The 20,569-nt window shown below is 43.0% G+C and overlaps 1 protein-coding gene across 3 annotated transcripts in view; it reads left to right on the top strand.

The window, feature by feature from the left end:
* The first annotated feature begins 535 nt into the window (after positions 1-535).
* The window catches only part of Acf (ATP-dependent chromatin assembly factor large subunit), a 58,207-nt gene continuing 38,173 nt past the window's right edge, over positions 536-20,569 (top strand). For 2 of the 3 annotated variants that reach the window (XR_010565101.1, XM_065435053.1), the window contains exons 1-4: positions 536-1,098; positions 6,131-6,406; positions 19,616-19,819; positions 20,318-20,408. Coding sequence is in view for 2 of the 3 variants with exons in the window: in XM_065435053.1 (XP_065291125.1) it covers positions 986-1,098; positions 6,131-6,406; positions 19,616-19,819; positions 20,318-20,408 (684 nt within the window). In the remaining variant the exon portion in view is untranslated. Of the gene's footprint in view, positions 1,099-6,130; positions 6,407-16,217; positions 16,462-19,615; positions 19,820-20,317; positions 20,409-20,569 lie in introns of those variants that run through there. The other variant, XM_065435054.1, reaches the window with a different exon arrangement.

The raw sequence follows: 20,569 nt of genomic DNA, 5'->3' as shown, positions 1-20,569 counted from the left end.
CGGTCAGCTATACCTGCTCATGCTCTTACGCTTCGCTACTTGCGTAAGTTCATAAAATTGAAGTAATATGGGAAAAATGTGAGTTATTTTTATATGCTTTCTGAGTTTTTGAGAGCCGTCTTCTCGAAGAACAACGGCTCCTGCACCTGTTGGATCAAGACCACAAGGCAAGTGATGCTGCAGATTCATTAAAATTGTACTCTAGAAGTTTACAACAAGCCTACACGTAAGTTCACGGCTGTCAGACTTGTTTAACGAAGTACTTCGCACTGCGACAACCAAAATTAAGGTATTTCTCGCTTACTTGGGGACTCAGTGCTCAGGATGGCATAATTTATTAAAGATGGCAGAGTAGTGAATTGTGCCGCAAGAGCAATCGACATTCCAATTCAAAGGAAACCACGCGAAAGCCTTCAACTCTCTGCGGCTGGGATAGTTTACGCATACATTTCCAGGCACGCCAAAATCTAGCACGAAGGTGCTGCCGCCACAATAAAACTGCGCCAAAAAGCTCGTTCTGCCCGTTAGGACCAATCGGCATCGCTCGGTTCCGGTTTTAGTGCCCGCCTGACGGAGTTGTGTTTTCTGGCCCCGCGTTGTGATCGCCTTGTAATGTTCGACGCTGAGAGTTCCCACGCGAGTCTCATTCAAATTTCTCGCCCAACGGCGCCTTAAACCCACGATGCTTCGACCGTGAAGACCGCGTAGTGTCCGGAAAAACGGTAGCGCCACAGTCGGGGGCACCGTCAGCCCCTCGAGAAACTTGCCGCATCCGTCGCGGGTCGAGAGACCGCGGGGCTAGTCTTGTACCCGTGCGATGTCCGCTGTGCCGGTTAGGAACTTTTGACATTGGACATCTAGATACGCGTCCGGAACTCCAGCCTGCGCGCGTTGTGTGCTTCTCGACGAGAAATTGCTCATGGGAAGGACTTACTTTCCTTGGTAAGAGACACTCCGGAGGAAGCAGACACTCGCCTGTTCAACCATGCCTCTCTACGGCAAGCACCCATTCATTCGGCAGAAACCACCGGCCGATCTCAAGCCGAACGACGAGGTTTTCTTCTGCAAGATCACCAACGAGGGCTTCAGAAACTACGAGTGAGTTTGTTTTCGACGTGTTTCCATGTCAAATTGGTGCAGGCCGGTAAGCCGGACCTGCGCATGAATCGGTTGTTTTTGACATTCTGACACCTTCACGGTGTCGCCGTTGCTTAGCCCTTGTTAGGCCTAAATCTAATTTCGTCGCAAAATTTGCGCTTGGAAATGATGCGCGGGGGTCGGGGGAACCTCCTCGGGACCCAAGCCTTCTCTACGATTGCCTTCGAAGCTGTTTCTGACGGTGGCAGGCTTCGTTGCAGAGTAAGCCTCAACTACCACTTGGGTGCCTAACCGATATTTCGCGTTACAGCATCTTTTATTCGTCGAGCTGCCACGTTCCGGGCCATTTCGTGGGCTTTGATGTCGTACGGCGCAGGTTTTTCGTCCACGCCCGCCTCGCTTTTGTGCTACTGCGGGCTTTGCTCGCTGCTTAAACATGATATGTGCGTCCACATTATGCTGACTTAATCTAAGTTGCCGTTATGGTTGGCGCATAGTTACCGTTTTTCGTGATTACTGTTTTTTGCTCTGCACGATACCGCTCGGTGCATTATTAGTCCCCAGTTGCAGAAATGGCCACTCAACGGTGCTATCCTGCGTGAGCCTTGTTCTGGTGTATAGACAGTGTCTTTTCTCGTGTTCTGAAGTGTATGTTCTTCAGCATCAATATGTAGATCGTCAATGATCAAGAATTAGCTGGAGGCATCTTCATTGTAGCAGAAGCAGCTTTTGCACCATTTGCTGTTGCGTTCATGTTGCCAAAGTGGATTGTTTCACTGTATGGTGGATGTTCTGTGTCCCTGTGTGCTATCATCTATTGCAGCTATTGTATTGAATGTGTGTGTTATTTGACTGTACTCAAGCCACATTGCAACATATGTAGTAATCTACATTGCATGCAAGATTGTACAAAGCATCACAAGCTATGAGTGGCTGTGCATTTGTTGTATGCTATTGAGTGGTTGTTATGAAATTTTTCATGTCGTTAAACAATTTTTCTACTCTTGGCCAGAAGTGCATTGAAGGCGTTCGTTGGTTGAGGCAAACCTTTTGTTTTCTAATGTACTTTTCGTGTTAGGCTTTATGGTGCGAATAAGTTTCATTTACACATTCATATGGCTGTGTTTTACAGTACACAGTTCTTTCATTGCCATCATTCTTGTGTTAGCATTATGGGATGGGCGCGTACTATTGACATGCCGGACATGAAAACACACATACTGTTCAAAAGGAACAGTTCGAACAAAAGGTGCTACTGCATGGCCTTCTTGTTTGTACAACGAGAAAATGTAAAGTAGGCAAAAGTGTGGGCTTTTGCAAAAGAATCACAAATCTTCCTTCTTTTTTTGGTCTTAAAGCAAACACTTTCATAGGACATTTTTACTTTGCTTTTACAATAAAAACTCCGTAGGAAGCTGAATAATAATAATAATAATAATATATGGGGTTTTACGTGCCAAAACCACTTTCTGATTATGAGGCACGCCGTAGTGGAGGACTCCGGAAATTTAGACCACCTGGGGTTCTTTAACGTGCACCTAAATCTAAGTACACGGGTGTTTTCGCATTTCGCCCCCATCGAAATGCGGCCGCCGTGGCCGGGATTCGATCCCGCGACCTCGTGCTCAGCAGCCTAACACCATAGCCACTGAGCAACCACGGCAGGTTGGAAGCTGAATAGTTGGTGCTGGGCACTCTAGGGGAAGCACACATTAAGATGTCTGCAATCTACACCTTACTTGCAAGAAACTTGTCACGCAAAAACGTGATATAGTTCCGTTACTCTATTACTCATAAAATTTATAAGTGATGACAGGAGTTGAAGAGTGCTTTTAATTTTTTATATTTAATTGTAAGGTATATAATGTAAGGCTATATAATGTTCATTTTATCATAACTTTCAAATGTGTAACAAAGCGAGCAGCATGAAACTACATCTCTTCATGAATGTTGAGCAAGTTACATCAGTGTTCATATACATTTTGGATTAACAACTGAATACTGGTAAGCGCAATTCCAAGATGGGAAGGAGTATAGACACAAGTGCAGGACAAGCGCCAACTCGTAACCAAGTTTTAATCTGAAGACTTCAACGTACTTAAGTACACAGCAGACCAGGATTGCGCAAGCACACTGCCCATCAAGCCAACCAATGCATTGTATCAAGAAGCGTATAGATTACCGCATCCTTTCTAAAAACTGCATTTCTTTGCTAAGCAAAAGAACCAACAGGCACATTTTGTCTTTCTTATATGATATGCATCCATGATTTATCTGGCCCAAGCGTTGCCACTAGTGCCTAGAATTAGAATACTGGAAAGAATGAACAAACTAGCCCAGCAACAAATTTTGTTAACATTTCGGATTGCATCTTTCCCTGTTGTGACTTTTTAGGTGATGTCATTTTGCCGGCGTAACCAACCTTTCAGCAAGAATTTTGTTGTAGTGCACTTTTTGGACCTTGACCATTATGCACATTAATTTATGCTTAGTGTAATAATCTGTTCCAGAATGCATAGAAAGAGTTTCCACAAGATGCACATAAAATAAATGGATTGCGGCTAGCTGATATAAATTATCAGACTTGTATCAAAGAAACATGTTTTAAGAACGCCTTTCAAAGAAAGAAGGTTAGACATGAAAATATGTTAAGCTTTGAGTACTGTTAAGTTACTGGACACATGCAAGAACTAATTACCTTATTTATCCTTTTTTTTTTTTTGCCTTACTGCCTTTGAAAGATTGCATATCCTTGAAAATTCTGCCTATAAATGGTAGCCAGTAAAAATGGCTTGTATATACGTGCCTTTTCAAAGGCTGCATACTTGTATGATGGATGTCTAAAAGTGCTTGTCGTCAGTGTAAATACAAATTTATTACATTGTAAGCTCTGCTCCGCTCAGCTTAGCGAGGGTTTCGATGGAAATTTAGGGTGCAGGCTCCTTTCCCAACCGTCAAAAATGTGAGAAACAAATAAAATGGGATAAGAAAACAGATTTTTGCAGATTTATTTTTATTTTTCTCATTCCCCATGTGTTTAAACGTTATGACAACAGTGTTTCATTATGTTGTATTACTGCATTGTCTAGATTTAATCTTTTATTGAAATCCAGATATACTCACCTTATTTCATTGCCTTTCTGGCATTGCACAATTTACTTCTGTGCAGAGATTATACTGCTCAGGCTAGCATAACTACCGTTCCTGGTTTTTATATCTTTAGACCCGATGTTGCTCTGGATGCTAAACCTCACAGAATTTATCATTCAACGAACGGAACATCAATCTTACATTTCACATGTATTTATTAACACATACTACATCCACAAGCAGGAACTGTTGCAAAAATTTGTGCTTGTGCAAAGATAAAGAAATGAGAAAAAAAAAGCATCAGTCATGAAGGCACTTGCATGAAACTTGTATATGAAGCCAGCATAAAAAACTATTTATGTAAAATAAGGAAAATGTACACGACTTAAATGCAGGCATCACTTTCTTATTTTTGAATAAAAGGAACTAAATCAACAAGCTTAGCTAAAAGGCTTTTTAAATGAAGTAGGTATAAGCGGCCTATTCAGGGTTCTAATTAATGGCTGTCCGAGGGCGATGGGGGCTACATGTCGGAGCACATTATTAAAAAAAAAATTATCCTTTTTTATTTATGTCAGCACCACATGTTTAAGAAAGTAAACTCTTACCTAATAGCGCTGCTTGTACTAACATTTCTAGAGAGATATCTGACACTACTTTTGCTCGTTGAACGTACCATGAGTTGTCATGGAATCTTCTCCGATTTCGTGCACCTTCATTGAGAAAACACAAACGCATTGCAAATTCCTTAATTGTTCTTAAAGGTTCTGTTGTGTTCTTCCCTTGCCTCACTCAGTTCGATAGAGCAGCCAAGTCCTCATGTTCATGAGTAATTCATGTTATCATGTAACTTACAGTGTGCAATTAATTAACCTCAATTTATGAAATATGTGCTCTGATTAAATGTGCATGATATTTGCATGGCAACACTCGCAGTTGATAAATTATTTTTGACGTTTCGTTTTCTCTCTGCTGTTATGGCAGCAATTTAATGGTACAACTCCGAGGTTAAATGAGAATAACTGTAGCCTTATAAATGATTTGTGATGATTACTTAGCTTCATGAACAGTTGTGTAATAGTTCAGGGGGACAATCAGAGCCAAGGGAAAAGATAAATCCAAATACTGCCCATAATTCCACCGATTGCCTATCAATGTACTGGTAGCATGCACGGACATAGCACCGAATTTCTCTCTGGTAGTCTTACTGTGAAACTCCAAGGTATGAGAGATACAGATATTTGTTTTATTTGTGACGTGGGGCTAGGAAACAACAGTTGTGTAGTTTTGCGCTACTGTTACAAGTATGGAATACCAACTTACTTAGCATGGCATCTTTTGAAGAAAACCCTTTATGGGCATGATAAGTGAGTGGAATGACAGGGAACTCAGTTCAGGTTCTCATTTATGGTGTGCTTCAGCGCAATGCATAATTAGCTTCTGCTTCCATCATGATTTTGCGATGCGAAATGCAAGGTTCTGTTGCTGAGAAAAGAGCTGCTTTTATGAAGTAGCATGGATTCCCTTTCTAGATTTCCATAGTCGGTGTTGGAATGTAGATGGATGAAATTTAACGACATCTCAATGCTAATAAACTGGTAAACTGACTATATTTTTAAGTTCTGTTATGTTCTATTTTGAAGACATCACTGTTGAAGCACTGTACACAGTTTTCTTTCCTGTGCATGAAGCTTTTAATGCGAGATGCGACAATAGGAATGCTATGATCATACATATAATTCAGGCCAATTGTTTGAGGCATAGGAGTACCTTACGTCTACATGTCAAGGCCCTTCATTGTGGCTAGCTTTGCGTCCAGCCCGTGCGTGCCCATTGGAGAGCGTCGCAGTATTTGGCACGCACAGCACTTTTTGATGTTCCAATATACACGTCAGCCACAGTTTGTACTCAAGGGCCTCCTTGCCTTCTGTTTCTGGTGCAGCGAGTACTTTGCTCGTGTGATCCTGTGCAACAGCCTGGTGTGGACGTGCAGCCTGACCGGAAAGCCAGGCCTCACGTACCAGGATGCCCTGAACTCCGAGGAACACGCGCTGAAGATTTTGGCATCGTTCTCAGCAGGGCTGAGGAAGCCATTGCTCTACATTGCCAGTCTAACGAAGAGGGGCCGCCTCGCTGACCTCTGCGACGATGTCTACTCGTTTGCACGTGACCGGTACTTTGTCGGCGAGTCGGTCGAAGTCACCATTAAGAGCCATAAGTGAGTACTGACGTCTCCTAGCTCCCACTTCTCAGATGCTTAAAAGGATGTTGTTGCCATTGCATAGAGATGGCAAAAAGGCAGAAACGATACCCGAAAAATTAAATCAAGACTTGAACTCTCTCTATGGCAAACTTGCATGCTCAGAAAGGGAGCGAAAATTCAAAGGCAGTGACAGCAATGGGCACGGTTTGTGGTTGTGAAATATTATTGCATAACTAAAGTCGGTCTGGTATTTATATAGGTTTCTCACCTTATGTTCCAGAACAATTGCTGATGCTCATGTAGGTTTTAAATTATGCAACACCGTTCGAATCTCACCTGCAAAGTGATTAGACACAGCTTTCGCAGTTTGAAATGCATGATGGTGTTCACAAAGGTCTGGATCCAGCAAGTGCATCTTGCACTGAGTGATAACTTATAACACTTGATAACTTGTTGAAAGCAGCCACAGAACAGTGAACGCATGGCAGTATATAGGACTGAAAACAAGAAATCATAAGAAGATGTTATCTTTTTGCAAACCAGACTTAACTGTGAAGTCACAATTATTTTTTCTCTCTAGGGGGGGGGGAAGAAAAAAATACAGTTTTCACTTTAGATATTTCATCTTCTCTGGCACTTTTCATCCATGCACTTGTGTCTTAATAACGTTAGCACATTATTAAATGTGTGCAAGTTTGCTGTCATTTTAGAAGCAGCCCAACCATTAGCGAGGTTTTTTAACATGCTGCATCAGGATGCATGCGTCTCAGTAATACACTCTATTGGTGGCCATCAAATAGTCTTCCGGTGGTTGGGGTCCTATATATAATCACTGAAATGAAGCACCTTATATTTGGACAGTTTCTTTTCATCTCACTGGTGTGTAAACTGGAGTAGGTGCAATGGAAACAGATTATTGATTCGGAGGTGAGCTTCCACAATGTTAGTTTAATTACTTGCAGCCTGAAAAACAAGATGTGTATTTTTTTAAAAGTATTTTTGCGCCGCTCAGGAGTGCTGTCAAGCTTATGTACAATATTTATGCTATATTTCTATTATTATTTGGTTATGCAAATGAACATAAGAAATGAACATAAGTTGGTATGAATCATTTGATTCATGCCAACTTATACCAACAAAGAATAAGGCTCTGTTCATGATAATATTGACGCCTTAGAGAGTCTTGAGCACTAATCTATCTCTTTAGCTTGACTTAATATTTGCCTTTAGCGTCCCTTTAAGAAAGGGTGCACACATGGCTTGGTGTCTAATGTTGAAAATTTTACTGACAGGTGTTCACTAAGCACGCTTGACTCTTGCCACTAGTGTGAGAGGGCCTGTGAACTATGCTTGGCAGTGATCTGCATGTGTTCATGCTGTGCGAATGAAGTCCTTGAACTGAATCAAGGGGTCACCCTCGGTATCAGTGCCAGCAACATGTAGACTGAGCACAAAAGGATGTTGGCTGCTTAATGGGAGTGGCTGAAAAATATCACACAATGGCAACTTAATTTCTTAAACTTTTCAGTGAAATCACAAATGTTGCTTTTTGTGGTTCACGTACCACTTGCAAGTGTGTGCTAACATACTAAACACTCAGTGGTAGCGAGTGGAATATTGTGCTAGTTATTGCTGCCGCTGCTTTGGCAGACATATTTATGGTAATGTATTTTGTCATAAAGCACTTAAGTAACAGGTTATGAAAGATGTTAAATATTTATATGTAGCAGGTAACCTTTATGACTAGACATCGTTCTTTCAAAGACACCTTGTTGTATTTTATCAAAAATGTGTAGCTGTACTGTACTCATGGAAGGTAGTGCGATAGGGAACTTTTGAAGTAGAACAACCTGTAAGCGCAGTTACTTTAAAGTGCAACATCGCTCCTCTGCACACCTGGCTGCTAAAGGTGGTGTGAACTCTGATAAGAACCAAAACTATGCTGATGTAACATGAACTGTTGACGACAGAAACAAAAGTATGTGTATTAGTTAGGCCTAAATTGGTGCATTTCATTCCGTGAGAATAGTTCACTGCTATTTGCTCAGTACCTGAATTCTCCGTATTTATTTCTCCTTGAAAGCCTTGAATGCCCTACATTTTTAAATAAATTTACCAGGAGCATTTAGAACTCATTAACATGGTTGAAAATGGGTGGATACAGGATACAGTTTGGATCATATAAACCAGCACACTTAAATATGATACGTGGCAGATAGTGCCCTAGATAATTCTCCACTGTGTGTTGATCTGTTTCCACAAGTTTCAGTTCTGTAGTTGCCTTTGCTGTGTGCAAACCATGTTATGAGAGACTACCAGGGCGTGTCCCTTTTTGTTGTGCATGTGATACAATGCTATTGTTCTTGTTTTAATTAAAAAAAACACACAGTCTTGTGTTCCTTGTACTAATGGCTAGGTTGAATGTTGTGCTGCGCAGTAGCGCTGATCGCATGTTCAGACTGTCAATGTTGTATTGCTGCCGCCACAGGCACTTAAGGATTTGTGAGTAGCCTTTCCAATCATGCTTAAACTTATAGCCCAGACATTGTCTGGTGCAGAGCTGAATATGTAGATGAATAAGGAGTCACCGTGGAGAAATAATCTTAGTTAAAAAAGAACATGGGAGAATTAAAGTGTGCTAATTTGAATTCTCCCACATTCACACTACACTCCTAAACTCAAAAAAAAAAAAAAAACTTTTCTCAACTCTCTCGAATTTTATCTCCAATTCCTGAAATCCTTGAATTGTCCTTGCTTTTCTAGTCAAATATAATTATAAACCCAAATAATGCAGCAAACCCGTCTGAGTTCAAGTAATAAATTTTTATCTGTGTATGTAATTTTTAGTATTCGGAAATTGACTGTCAGTACAAGAAAGTTCCTTTAAAAAGTGTTTTTAGAAACGCAGCATGCTCGTAAGCAAAATTACTTCACATGTATGCTTTCATAAGTAGAATTTCAAGAATATTCTGTCTTTTTTTTTTTCTCGTCAAGTTTTATAATTCATTCACGCGAAAGTGTTCTGTTAAATGGCATACCCCCCACCCTCCCTATCCACCCATGCCACCACTCCTCACACACATTCCTAAAGCGCCAACAAATCAATCGACTCGGTTGTTAACATTTTGCTGCGTTTTACAGCGAAAGCAGTATATATGACTAACTTCCGTAGCTTTCTCGGCGTCCGTCAACACAAAAAATCATCATGTAGGCTGATCCTGATGATAGTGCAGAAAGGGTCTAAGCTCAATGGCAAATACCCCTGAGGGCTCGGAAACCTGTAACGCAGCCTTCAGGATTTTCGGGATGGGCCCATGTATGGGGAGTACTTAACGTCTGCTTCACCTCCGCCATGAGTCGGCCAATATTTCACTATCTTCAGTCCCTTCCCCGCAGTGGAGGTGCAGCATTTTGCTTTTCGTTTGAGAGCTTTGACTGTTGCCATGAGGCTTATAGCGCGTGAAAAAGACAGGGACGAAAGTAAGCAGGAAAGTCCATCTTCACAGAGTGGAATGGTGGTCAATTTTTTCACTCCTTTTGCATGGCGGTAGTTATCGGCATCTCCTGAGGTGTAAGGCCAGTTTTCTCATCAGCTCAGTGCCTGCGTGATTAACTCAAGATGAGTTCAGCTGTCACCATCTAATCAACGATCACGTGCATTGCTGTTGCTTCATTAATTCAACCTTCTTTGTCTAGACTGATCCAGGGGCCAGGAAAGGGATTCGATTCATAGTCAGCTGACCTGTAGGCTCGTGGAACGAGTTGTGGCCAGAGAAAACACCTGTTGCGTTTAACTTTCCCTTTTGCTTCATTATTTCATCGAGTGACGGTTCGCCGCGATGCTGGCAGCTCCTTGGAAATACCCACGATATGGGTTAGATGAGGTGGAAAATAAAAGAATGCAAAAGGGCGTCCATCATAAGACTGTTCAATAACCGTTAAACCCATAAGCAATATGACTGTCACCCGTTACCCTGTCTGGCTTTTCCTTAATTCTACTGGGCAAAATTGCCAACGGGAAACAAGAGTTGCAAGTAGTTGAGAAATTAAGCGATCTGCTAAGGGGGACAGCCAAGGCAACAGGCATACAAGAAGGAAAAGTGAAAATTAACAAATTTAACTGTTGTTTTTGAAAACATTTATGGATCAGCATCTTTTATTTAAAAAGGAAGTAGAGAAAACGTCACCGGAAATGGAGAATAATTCCGTGTTTTGAATGACGCTTCTACCGTCATCAGTATAGTAGAGGTCAGCATCAGCCGCCTGTGCTAATGCGTGCTGTGCTGATGTGGGTGTTCTTCTAACCTTCTGTGGTGGGCGCAGTATGTCTAGAACTGCAGCATTCTGCACTCTACGCGGTTGTGAGACTGGTGACCACGTGTAGTTACGCAACTTCCCAGATAACAACACGAGTTGGTTTTGGCACTTGGTAGAGCAGTAAACAAGGGATCCAAAAGAACTGTGATTGTTCCGCAAATATATATTTCTCTGTAACTGTTTCAGAGCTAATTGAAGAACCGCTACTGGAAGCCTTTACACATTCGTTTGTTTACTTGTTCTTGACAGCGTTCTTCTGCGCATCTTTCATGCCCGAGTCCATTTGATGTGGTTCTTCTTTGTTTGCCAAGTAAAGGAGAGGTGTATCTCACAGGCGTACCTGTGAGATACACATTATTTCAATTCTCTTTCGAGGGTTTGATTTATTGCAAATAAGCCCAGCGGCAAGAAACACTCAGGCAGGAGAGGTGTATCTCACAGGCGTACCTGTGAGATACACATTATTTCAATTCTCTTTCGAGGGTTTGATTTATTGGAAATAAGCCTAGCGGCAAGAAACACTCAGGCAGCTGTTGCCGTGAGCTAGTGTAGTTACTGTACTTACTTGATCAAATGCACACCTTTCTTTCTGTGAAAATGGGTCCGACAATCAAATGTGCATTACAGTTGGATACAAAAAAAAAAACTGTGTTCTCTGTGGTGGCAATAGCCTATTGTCAGAGCCATCAGATGCGGTGTCATTGGCATCACTAGGTGGCAATAAAGCACATTTTTGTGAAGTTGCTATCGATTCATTTTGTGCCGTAGTACAATCCAGTGCAGCATTCTCGGTCAGTCACTTTCATAAATACTAGACACAAATTAAAAGGATGACGGAAACTTGAAATGGCGAGGAATAGTCGAAGAATGGTGCTTTACGTCAATCAATTGGTAACGTGACCTCGTCTTCATCAGGGCAGCAACTCTCAGTGTTGCTGCCCCAGGGAAGACAAGTCCCCTTGTCGAAACATTGGCTTGAAGCGAGATTCCTTTTTCGACTACTCATCACCATTTTAGAGATACTATCACTTTCACAAGATTTTGCACAACTCTGCACAGGATGCGTCATCGTATACGGCCTCCAGTGTTTCTGGTAGTGTGTCAAGCTGTGCACAGTGCCAGGAACGCTGTCGGCTGCATACCCTGGCAAGTCCAATGCAGAGTCACATAAAACCTTGCGAAAGTGATAGTAGTATCTCTAAAAGTGATCGCTCAAGGATACCGGGTCTGTGCGCTTGGTATTTGGGTTTTGATATTCTTTATTTTGCTACCAGTGCGATGCTTTCCTTTTTTTTTTTTTGAAGGCCTTTGGATTTAACATTAAAATGGATTTGAGTGCCAGGAATTTCTGGCCTTCCTGCTCACTATGTACTGGAATATTTTTGTAAAGTGCATCATATTTGATTTCTGTCTGAGCATCACATTAGCAGGCTTTACATTCAGTTAGCATTTATGAGTGATATGTTGCCGAATATTTTCAAAAGCTTTATCTGAATATTTGAACAAAATTGATTAATTATGTTAATTGATTATTTGTTCTCTGAGTCATTATCATTGTCACTTTGACACAATCGTAGTCAATATTGGGAGTCCTTTGAATCAGAGTTGATAAGAAGCTTGTAATTTCCGGCATGATTCAAGAACGACATGCTTTTCTTGCGCCAGCCAGTCTACCAGAGAAGTGTGGAGATTGGACACGAGCAACATGGACACACATGAGGTTTTATCACACCTTCTGTCAAATGCGAACAAAATCTGCCATGCAATTTCAATTTAACGAACTTATGTGTAGCCATTCCAGCCAGTACACGAGGGTCATAGGTCTACGAATTATCTCGTGAAACGCAGGAAATTAGAGAAAATTATGACATAGTGTTACTTGGGCGCGGCAAGTGGTGTGCACAGGTTTTTTTCAGGCATGACACCTAAAGGGTTAAGGAGGACCTCACTGCCATGCATTCTAGCTACTCATACTGTTGGTTACATTTAATATGCATAATGCGAACTCTCCTGAACTTTTCATTAAGTTCATGAATTCAAGCTCATTCTGTGATTTTATGAATGTTTTGTCAAGGTTAATGGAAAATACATTTTGTTAACAAAAATATCTTGTCCTTCATTCTTTGACTACACCTTTTGGAGTCTTCCTATTGAGATAGGACACCAAAGGGGTTCCTACGTCATGCAAGTTTAGAGACATGTTCTACATGCAGGCGAAATTGGCAACAGTGATGTTGCTGAAAAAGTCACTCTGATCTAAAAACAGTGTATTGCTTGTTGGTCTGTGCTGTTCCAAGGTTGCCGTGCTTGTGCGCTGTGCTTAAAGGGCCCTGAAACACTTTTTTGGTGTAGTAAGAAAGCAATTAGTCGTAGAGGTTGCTGTGAACATGCGAGCCAAATATTACTGCACTGCATGCAGCAGGGAATTTGAAATCGTTTGTTGAAAATGGAGAAACATTTCATTGTCGTCCTGCAGCGTCATCGAGTGCAGCTAGTAGACCTACGCTATTGGCTGATTTGGTGACACGAGAACATTCTCAGCAACACATAATTGCTAATTTTGAGTTAAATTAATGAAATGTATATCTCAAAAACACTTAAAAATAATTTAATCTCTGCACTGCCGGCTGCGTATGCTGCGCGTGGCCTGCGATATGCGAGTGGCTTGCTTCGTAGCGTAGTCTGCAGCAGTCCCCACAGGGTACCGCGACTAGCCCTTTTGCTGCATTTCATCGTAGGGGGCCGTGAATGCTCTCCTCCTCACCCCCGCTGTGTGCACAGAGCAGGGGAGAGGGAGAGCTCTTTTGGCTTCTTCCCTGCGTAGCTTCCAGTGAGCTAAGAGAGAGAGAGAAAAGAGAAAGCCACATATCGGTAGGGTAACTCCGCTAATACTTGAAGGAGTCGAAAAATATTTAGGGCATCAAATTTGTGAGACATTCTTTAATAGGGAAACCATTCTATGATTACTGAGAAAAGTGTTTCAGGATCCATTTAATGATAATGTGTCCTTAACAAAGAGGTGTGTGGGATACATATCCACGTGGATACATATGCACAAAAAGTGCTTATCTACCCCTGGCCTCATTCTTCCCTTTCACCCCTATGTTGTGTCTGCAGAAATTATACATGTTTTAATGTTCACAGGCTGGCAGGTATGAATATATCTGACTTTTATGGAAGGCATTTTGAGTCCTACATTCATATTTCATTTTGACTGGGCTCATCATTAAAATATAGACAGATAGTACTATGTGTTTGAAAATCAGACACTGCTAGACTATGTTGCAGTTGAGATCAAGGGAAACAAGTGTAATCAGGCCAGTTATGTAAAGCTTCACTGTGGCAGAACAAATGCCAAGGGAAGGTAAACAGACTACAGTGGCAAGAAACTAGATGGAGTGATGATATCTGGAAATTTATGAACATACGACGAGTTCAGTTGATGCAAGGCATGGGTCAGTGGAGAGTTCTGGAAGATGCACTGCTTTCATTAATATGGGGATTGGAGCATCAGATTACTGACCTGAAGGCTAATGAATCAGTAGCTGAGCTGCAGTGCTGTGTTGCTTGCTTGGCAAGTCCCGTGTCTCTTATCTCTAACCATGTGCATTAAATCAGTAACACATTTGCCATTAAGGCTATTTCCGTCATTACATGCTTACATAAATTATGTCTGCTAGGTGCCTTTGTGCAGTGTATGCTTGTACAGTTTTTAGTGTTCCTATGTCCTCAAAATACCTTTTTGTAGCTTTTTGTCTGGAGTCCATTGCATAGCTGATATATATGTGTGTGTTTGTGTTTAATATTCCGAAACAGCACAGTGGATTATGAGGGAAATTTTAGTTGGGGCTCCGGAATAACCTTGACCCCTTGCGGTTCTATTAACATGCACCTCAGTCGTAGTACACAAGCATTTTTGTATTTCATCCGCATTGTTGCCGTATTAACATGCTGATACATTGCAACTAGTTCACTCAGTGCAGGGTTAGTGCAGATTGATTTCAAAGTATTTGCTGCACTTCTGAAAGAGCCATGTGCACGGAACTGGCATGAACCCCTTTGTTAAGTGCAGGGTAGGTCAAATGAACCTTTTTAGAGAGTTTAAACTTGGCTGCATTTCTGCAGTAGTAATGCAAAAAGTATTGTAATCTACTATTGTACGTGCATGAATCATGTGGTACAGTCAAGCTTTCGTTATAGTGAACCTGATCATAGTACAAAATTTTTTGGTTCTATTCGGAAGATCACGCTTAATGGGAAGCAGATTCATTAATGTATTGAGTGACTTTCACCTCTTTATGGTCTGTAAGTGTTAAGCAGAAATTTGTCCCAAGTGAGAAAATGGTAAGTGGGCTTACATATTGCTAGATGGAAGGGTTTGCCTGATGGCTATGTGTTTTTCTTTACGATAATACTGCATTGGCTAAAGCACTTTATTATCTTCGTATGTGATGTTCTTACAGCCTGCTTGACCAAGGACTATGTACTGCAGTGTTTCACAGGGCTTGAATGTGTACAGAAACAGTATCTGAAATTCCATATGGCCACTAGTACAGTCGGTGTGAATCAGCTGGACTAGAAAACCAATAGACTGGTGCGTCTCCGCCATTTGCCGCATTTGCACGAATGTGGCGTGAATTCACTCTTGCATTTAAACTAAACTTTCATGTTTCCATGCTCGTCAGACTTTGATATAGAAAGGATAAACTTCGTAGTTAGGATAAACATTATTCATATGACCAGCGTTACGAATTCGTACCTTCTGTCGCATAACGAAAAAAAAAAAAAAACCCTAGTCGATAACTACGTATATTTTGTTCTGGCTGGACTAGTGGGCAAAGCAAGGTCCCTTTTCAATCATTACAAGTCTCAGAGCCGTTTCGTGGCGAATAGCCGAATTGGTCATGTCACGGGCATTCTTGCGAGTAGAAATCTGCAGTTCGGGGAATGCCCATGCACTACAGTGTACTAGTATATTATTTCCTAGCTATTTGTCAACCGGTTGGCTCCGTTAATGCCTTCAACGAAAAGGAACGTCATTGAATGGAGTTTTTCTCGGGCCAGCTGGCCGTTGTATTTTACCCGACTTACGACAGTATTCACGCACAGCCGTATTCCAGCCACGGCGATCGTCAAACACCGCTTTTTTTTTTTTTTTGCGAACAAAGTAGGAAAGTGAGGCAACAAGGAAGCCATTTTTTCAAATAGCGCTGATAATCGTGTCGTTCGTGCTCGTCCGCTTGTGGCAACGGTGTGAGTCATTCGTCAGCGGAGAATATTTCATTCTGTAGCCTGCGGCACTGCGTCGCAGCCAGCCGTTCACTTTTTCATGGTCGATGGAAAAGCCTTTGAGGTTGAAAAGAGAAATAAAACAAAAACAGTTCGAACAGGCACGCCATCTTGCATATCTGCCGCAGACGGCGCAATAAAATAAAAAAGAAATTCTTGGTCGTCTGCGTTGCGCGGGTTCCCGCGCAACGGGAGATCACGTGGTACTTCCGGTCCCAGGAGCGCGCGGGTTTTCTGCGTCGCGTCCATACATGTCCAGACGGCGGGAAAAAAATGTCTAGCTAGTCGCGAAGTCGGTGCTGCTTTTCGGACATTTGAAGATTTGTGGGTGGTGTAATTTCGCCAGATATTCGCCTACCGTACAAACGCGCTTGTCGACGGGCAGCCATGGCGCTCGAGAGGCGCAAGCAGAGCCCGAAGCTGAAGCAGACGGCGAAGTCGTGCAGCAAGATAACCGACTTCTGGTGAGCCGACAACCCACTCGCGAAAGAAACGAAACGCGACGCTCTCTCGTTCAGAAATGTATACGTGAAGGAGTTGATTCAAGTGCATGACTTGTGTTATTTTCGCCTTTGTCCGAGAGTTGGTTGGAACCGTATTGGGGCGTACGCGGCGCATCGCCGTGTACACATCGCCGGGCACTCGTAGTAGTGTTCGTCGTGCCCCAATGGCGGCGAAAGCCGCGGCCGGTCTTGTTTGCACTGGCTTTTCAGAGAAGCACAGGGTGTCGTGGTCGCCGCCCGTGCGAAAGATTTGATGACAGAAATTAGCGTATTCGTAATCGCCTGGACGGGGCCGCGAGGGATAAAACAGCGGCGCTGTCTGTGCGCGGCTTGCCTCCGCGGTGTCGGGTGAATCTCCAGTGTCCCCCCTTTTCGCGTCCTTCAACGCGCGTCGTCGTGGCCTCAGTCATGCTGCTCAGCGGTTAAAACTGCGTTGAATTCAACGGCTTTGTGCTGCTGTTCTTCCTTCTGGCGTCGCTGTTCGATCGCTCGAGTTAGCATGTGCCGAACACCGATTGGTTTTGTGCGCCGTGCCTCGCTGATTTTTTGTGCCGCGAGTCATTTTGATGGCGGAAAAGTTACGGAAGACGTAACCGACGAGGCTGGACAACGGGCGTTGTCTGTGCCCGAGTCCGCTTCATGTGTATGCGCGTTGTGTGTACTAGGTAACAGTTTGTGTAACAGTACTACTGTTGTAGACATAATTGCCGAACAACATGCTGTGGTTGTTGCCAGCACCGCTAATGCATAGTGTTGTGGCTGCAAAGTCATTTTTTTTTTTCTATATTGTAAAACTTGCACACGGCGGCGCGCGCTGCTGACCTCTCGGTGCAGTGTTTTCTGAAGGTTAGGTTGCTTCTGCAGCTGTAGCCTCGTTAGTTATTCGCATTGCTATAGTCACGTGGTGAAAGCACGTGTGAGCTTTGACATGCTACTATTTACTCGGCACTGGATAGGCAAGAGATGGTACGATGTCTCCCCTGGTTTGGTGGTGTTGCATTTCTTCTTTTGCACCATGGCATGAAGTAGTGGCTGTGGGGGTAAGTGCAGCTGCACATTTTGGTTCCATTTTAAATACTATGTGCTCTGAAATGTTACTTGCAAGAGCAGCGTGTTTGTGCTCAAAGCTGTGCAAGCAGGTAACATTCATATAGGTTTCCTAGACTGCACACACATACATTCTGTCAGACTCAGTAACAAACATGGCTTTTAAACAGCATGCTGCTGTTAGCACTGTTACATAAAAAAAAAAACTGTATGGACATGTGAGAACATGTGTGCATGAAGCTCATGTGACGAATCTTAGTGCGGAGAGAGAAAGGCAGGCAGAAAAATAGGCCACATTCACAGAATTGCAACAAAAGTATTTAATTTGAAATTGCCTGCATATTGCAAGGGACAACACGACCTGGACAGTTTCTTTCAACCTTGCACTTGATTGTGAGCACCACTATAATAAGGAATTTGCCTGTTGAATGAAGTAGCCTACGCATCCCTGGTCATGGTCTGTTATATTAGAGCAAGGTTATGCCGAAGCACATGCACAGACTCTGTTACCAACTTATGTTGGTGACACCGACATGTAGTCAGTGACTCTGCTCAAGGTTCGGCTGCTGAGAATGAATAATGGTGACTTGGGAGGCGTTAATGGCATTCAACTCCCTGCAACTGTCTATTGTCATTACTGGAACTTCCAACAGAGAATGCTGTCTTGCTTTCAACAATGTCAGATCAGGAGTAAGCATTACTTTAAAGTGTGCAGAAAAAAATAACAGGTTTAAATAAAATGTCTCAGCAACGCCAGAATAACGTGATTTGTATCTACATGCTTATTTTGCCTTACCGTATAAACGCGTGTAAGGGCCGCACTTTTTTTTACAAATTCGAGGGCCTATTTTCGGGGTGCGGCCCATACACGCGACATACGGAAAAAAAAATTTTTTTTCAAGTAAAAACAGACCAATAAGTGAATGCGCGTTTATTTACAATAATCCTCATCAATCATCACTATTTACAATCAGTCATCATCACTCGCGGAGTCCTCAGACTCCGAGCTGGTGCTGCATTCTTCTGGCTCATCACCCCACAAGTCGTCGTCTTCAGTTCCGTCCAAATCGTTGGTCCTTCGCCGAAAGGATAGGCCCTTCCTCTTTAAAAATCTCCGCAACCAGCCGACGCTACCTTTGAACTCCTCGCGGGGTATGCTTCTCGCACGCGCCAAAGCTTGCGTCTTCACGCGCAGCATGTCCGTCGTCAGCGCATATCCATTGTTCCGCACTTCCATTGCGTAGCGGAACAGCTCTTCTTCGAGCTCAGGATATTTGCATGGCTTGCCTCGAAAAGCACGCCTTTTGGAGCTGGTGGTCTTCAACGCATCCTTCTGGTTGCACCACCTTCGGACGCACTTCTCGTCCACGTCAAATTTTCTACCCGCCGCACGCTTGCCATGGTCGAGGGCAAACTCCACTACCTTCAATTTAAAGCCTGCCGTGTAGCTATTGATATGTTTGCCCATCGTGCTAGAATGGCAACGCTCGATGGCAATTCGTGAAAAATAAAGCAGAGCACACACGAGAGCCGCAACAACAGCGTGCGCCCACGCCAACAACGCTGCTACAACTCGCGTGCCTTCGACAGTCGCAAAACAAAGCCGGGGTGGCCAGCATGGTGGCCAGGGCTGATGATACCGATGACGATATGGATTGCGGAAGCTCGCGGCAGAAAGAAAATATGATGATGATGATGACCCGCGACATCGGCGCCATCCGTGGGCGGCATCTGGAAGCTTCCGTGCGCGCGCATTTTGAAGGCTAATCACACGTGGGTCGTGGAAAGTTCGGGGTGCGGCCCTTACACGGATATTTTTTTTTTAAATATTTGCTTCGGGAAGTTGGGGGTGCGGCCCATACACGGGTGCGGCCCTTACACGCGTTTATACGGTATTTAAAACAAGGGATATTCTTGGTCCCTCTCAATCCATCTAGAAGCATTTGACTGCACAATTGGTGTTCAAATACAGTTTCACTTCAGCGGATAAATTTCAGTGCTTTAGTTTTGTTACTTCTCATGTCAAATGAACACGCCCCCTAATTCTTTTTTTTTTCCTATCTTACAGGAAAACATGCACTGTTGCAGCCGTGGTGTCGCCCCCATCTAAGGCAAAGTCACCAGCCAAGGTCATACCTGGTTCTCCTGCACCCAGCACCCCTGCGTCGCCGCTGAAGAAGGCTAGTGGTCAGTCGGTGCCTTCCGACAAAGTCAAGTACCAGGTCATCGACCCTGAGGGCAAGGTTCACACTGTCCCACCAACTGACGTCTGGTACATTCTATGGTTATATCTTTGCTGTGTGTAATGCTTCAGCCATGACAGCTTGCTCTTGTTTGTATTTTTAAATGGGTGCTAAGGATAAACTCTGTCTAGATTTATACAAACTTCTGGCTCAAAGTTTAGATGAACAACGAAGAAAGAACATGCACATGCAGGACCAAGTACTACTTGCGAGTGCACAAGTCAGTCCAGAACATCTGCAACAACAAACCAAATGGATAGCGCAGTTGCAAATGGTACTTCGTAAGGTGTATTTTTGTTCTTTGAATTTGTAATCTGCACTGAATTCGTATGGTGCAAAGGCATGCCAACATGCCAGAGATGATACACTACTTTAAAAAGTGTATATGTAAATTTTAGCTGCAGGAAAGGTTGATTATTAGCAAAGAAAACAAAGGCCAAAATATCCTTTAACTCATGACCAGTGATATTGTCCTGACATCACAGATATTGCAGTGTTTTGTGACCGGTGCGTCTCAAATGTTGCAGCCGGAAAAAGAACTCCTTCACGAGAGAGAAGAATCGCATCTTCCTGCGTCAGGCCACAGAGCTCGACAAAGATGGAATTTTGCGGGTTAAGGTACGATTTTTGCCCCCCCTTTTTGACTTTGCTTCCAGTCTGAAAATCTTTTAAACGTCAGGCCTGCTAGATGAAACCTCATTAGCCCTTTAATCAACAAAATGAAAACCTGGTGCGGGTAATTCATTTGTTGTGTTGTCATATGGCAACGTCCTTCCTAT

Source organism: Dermacentor albipictus, chromosome 7 (genome assembly GCF_038994185.2).
Source record: "Dermacentor albipictus isolate Rhodes 1998 colony chromosome 7, USDA_Dalb.pri_finalv2, whole genome shotgun sequence".
NCBI lineage: Eukaryota > Metazoa > Arthropoda > Arachnida > Ixodida > Ixodidae > Dermacentor > Dermacentor albipictus.
Note: the sequence above shows the minus strand (reverse complement) of the source record. Positions and strands in the feature narration are given on the sequence as shown.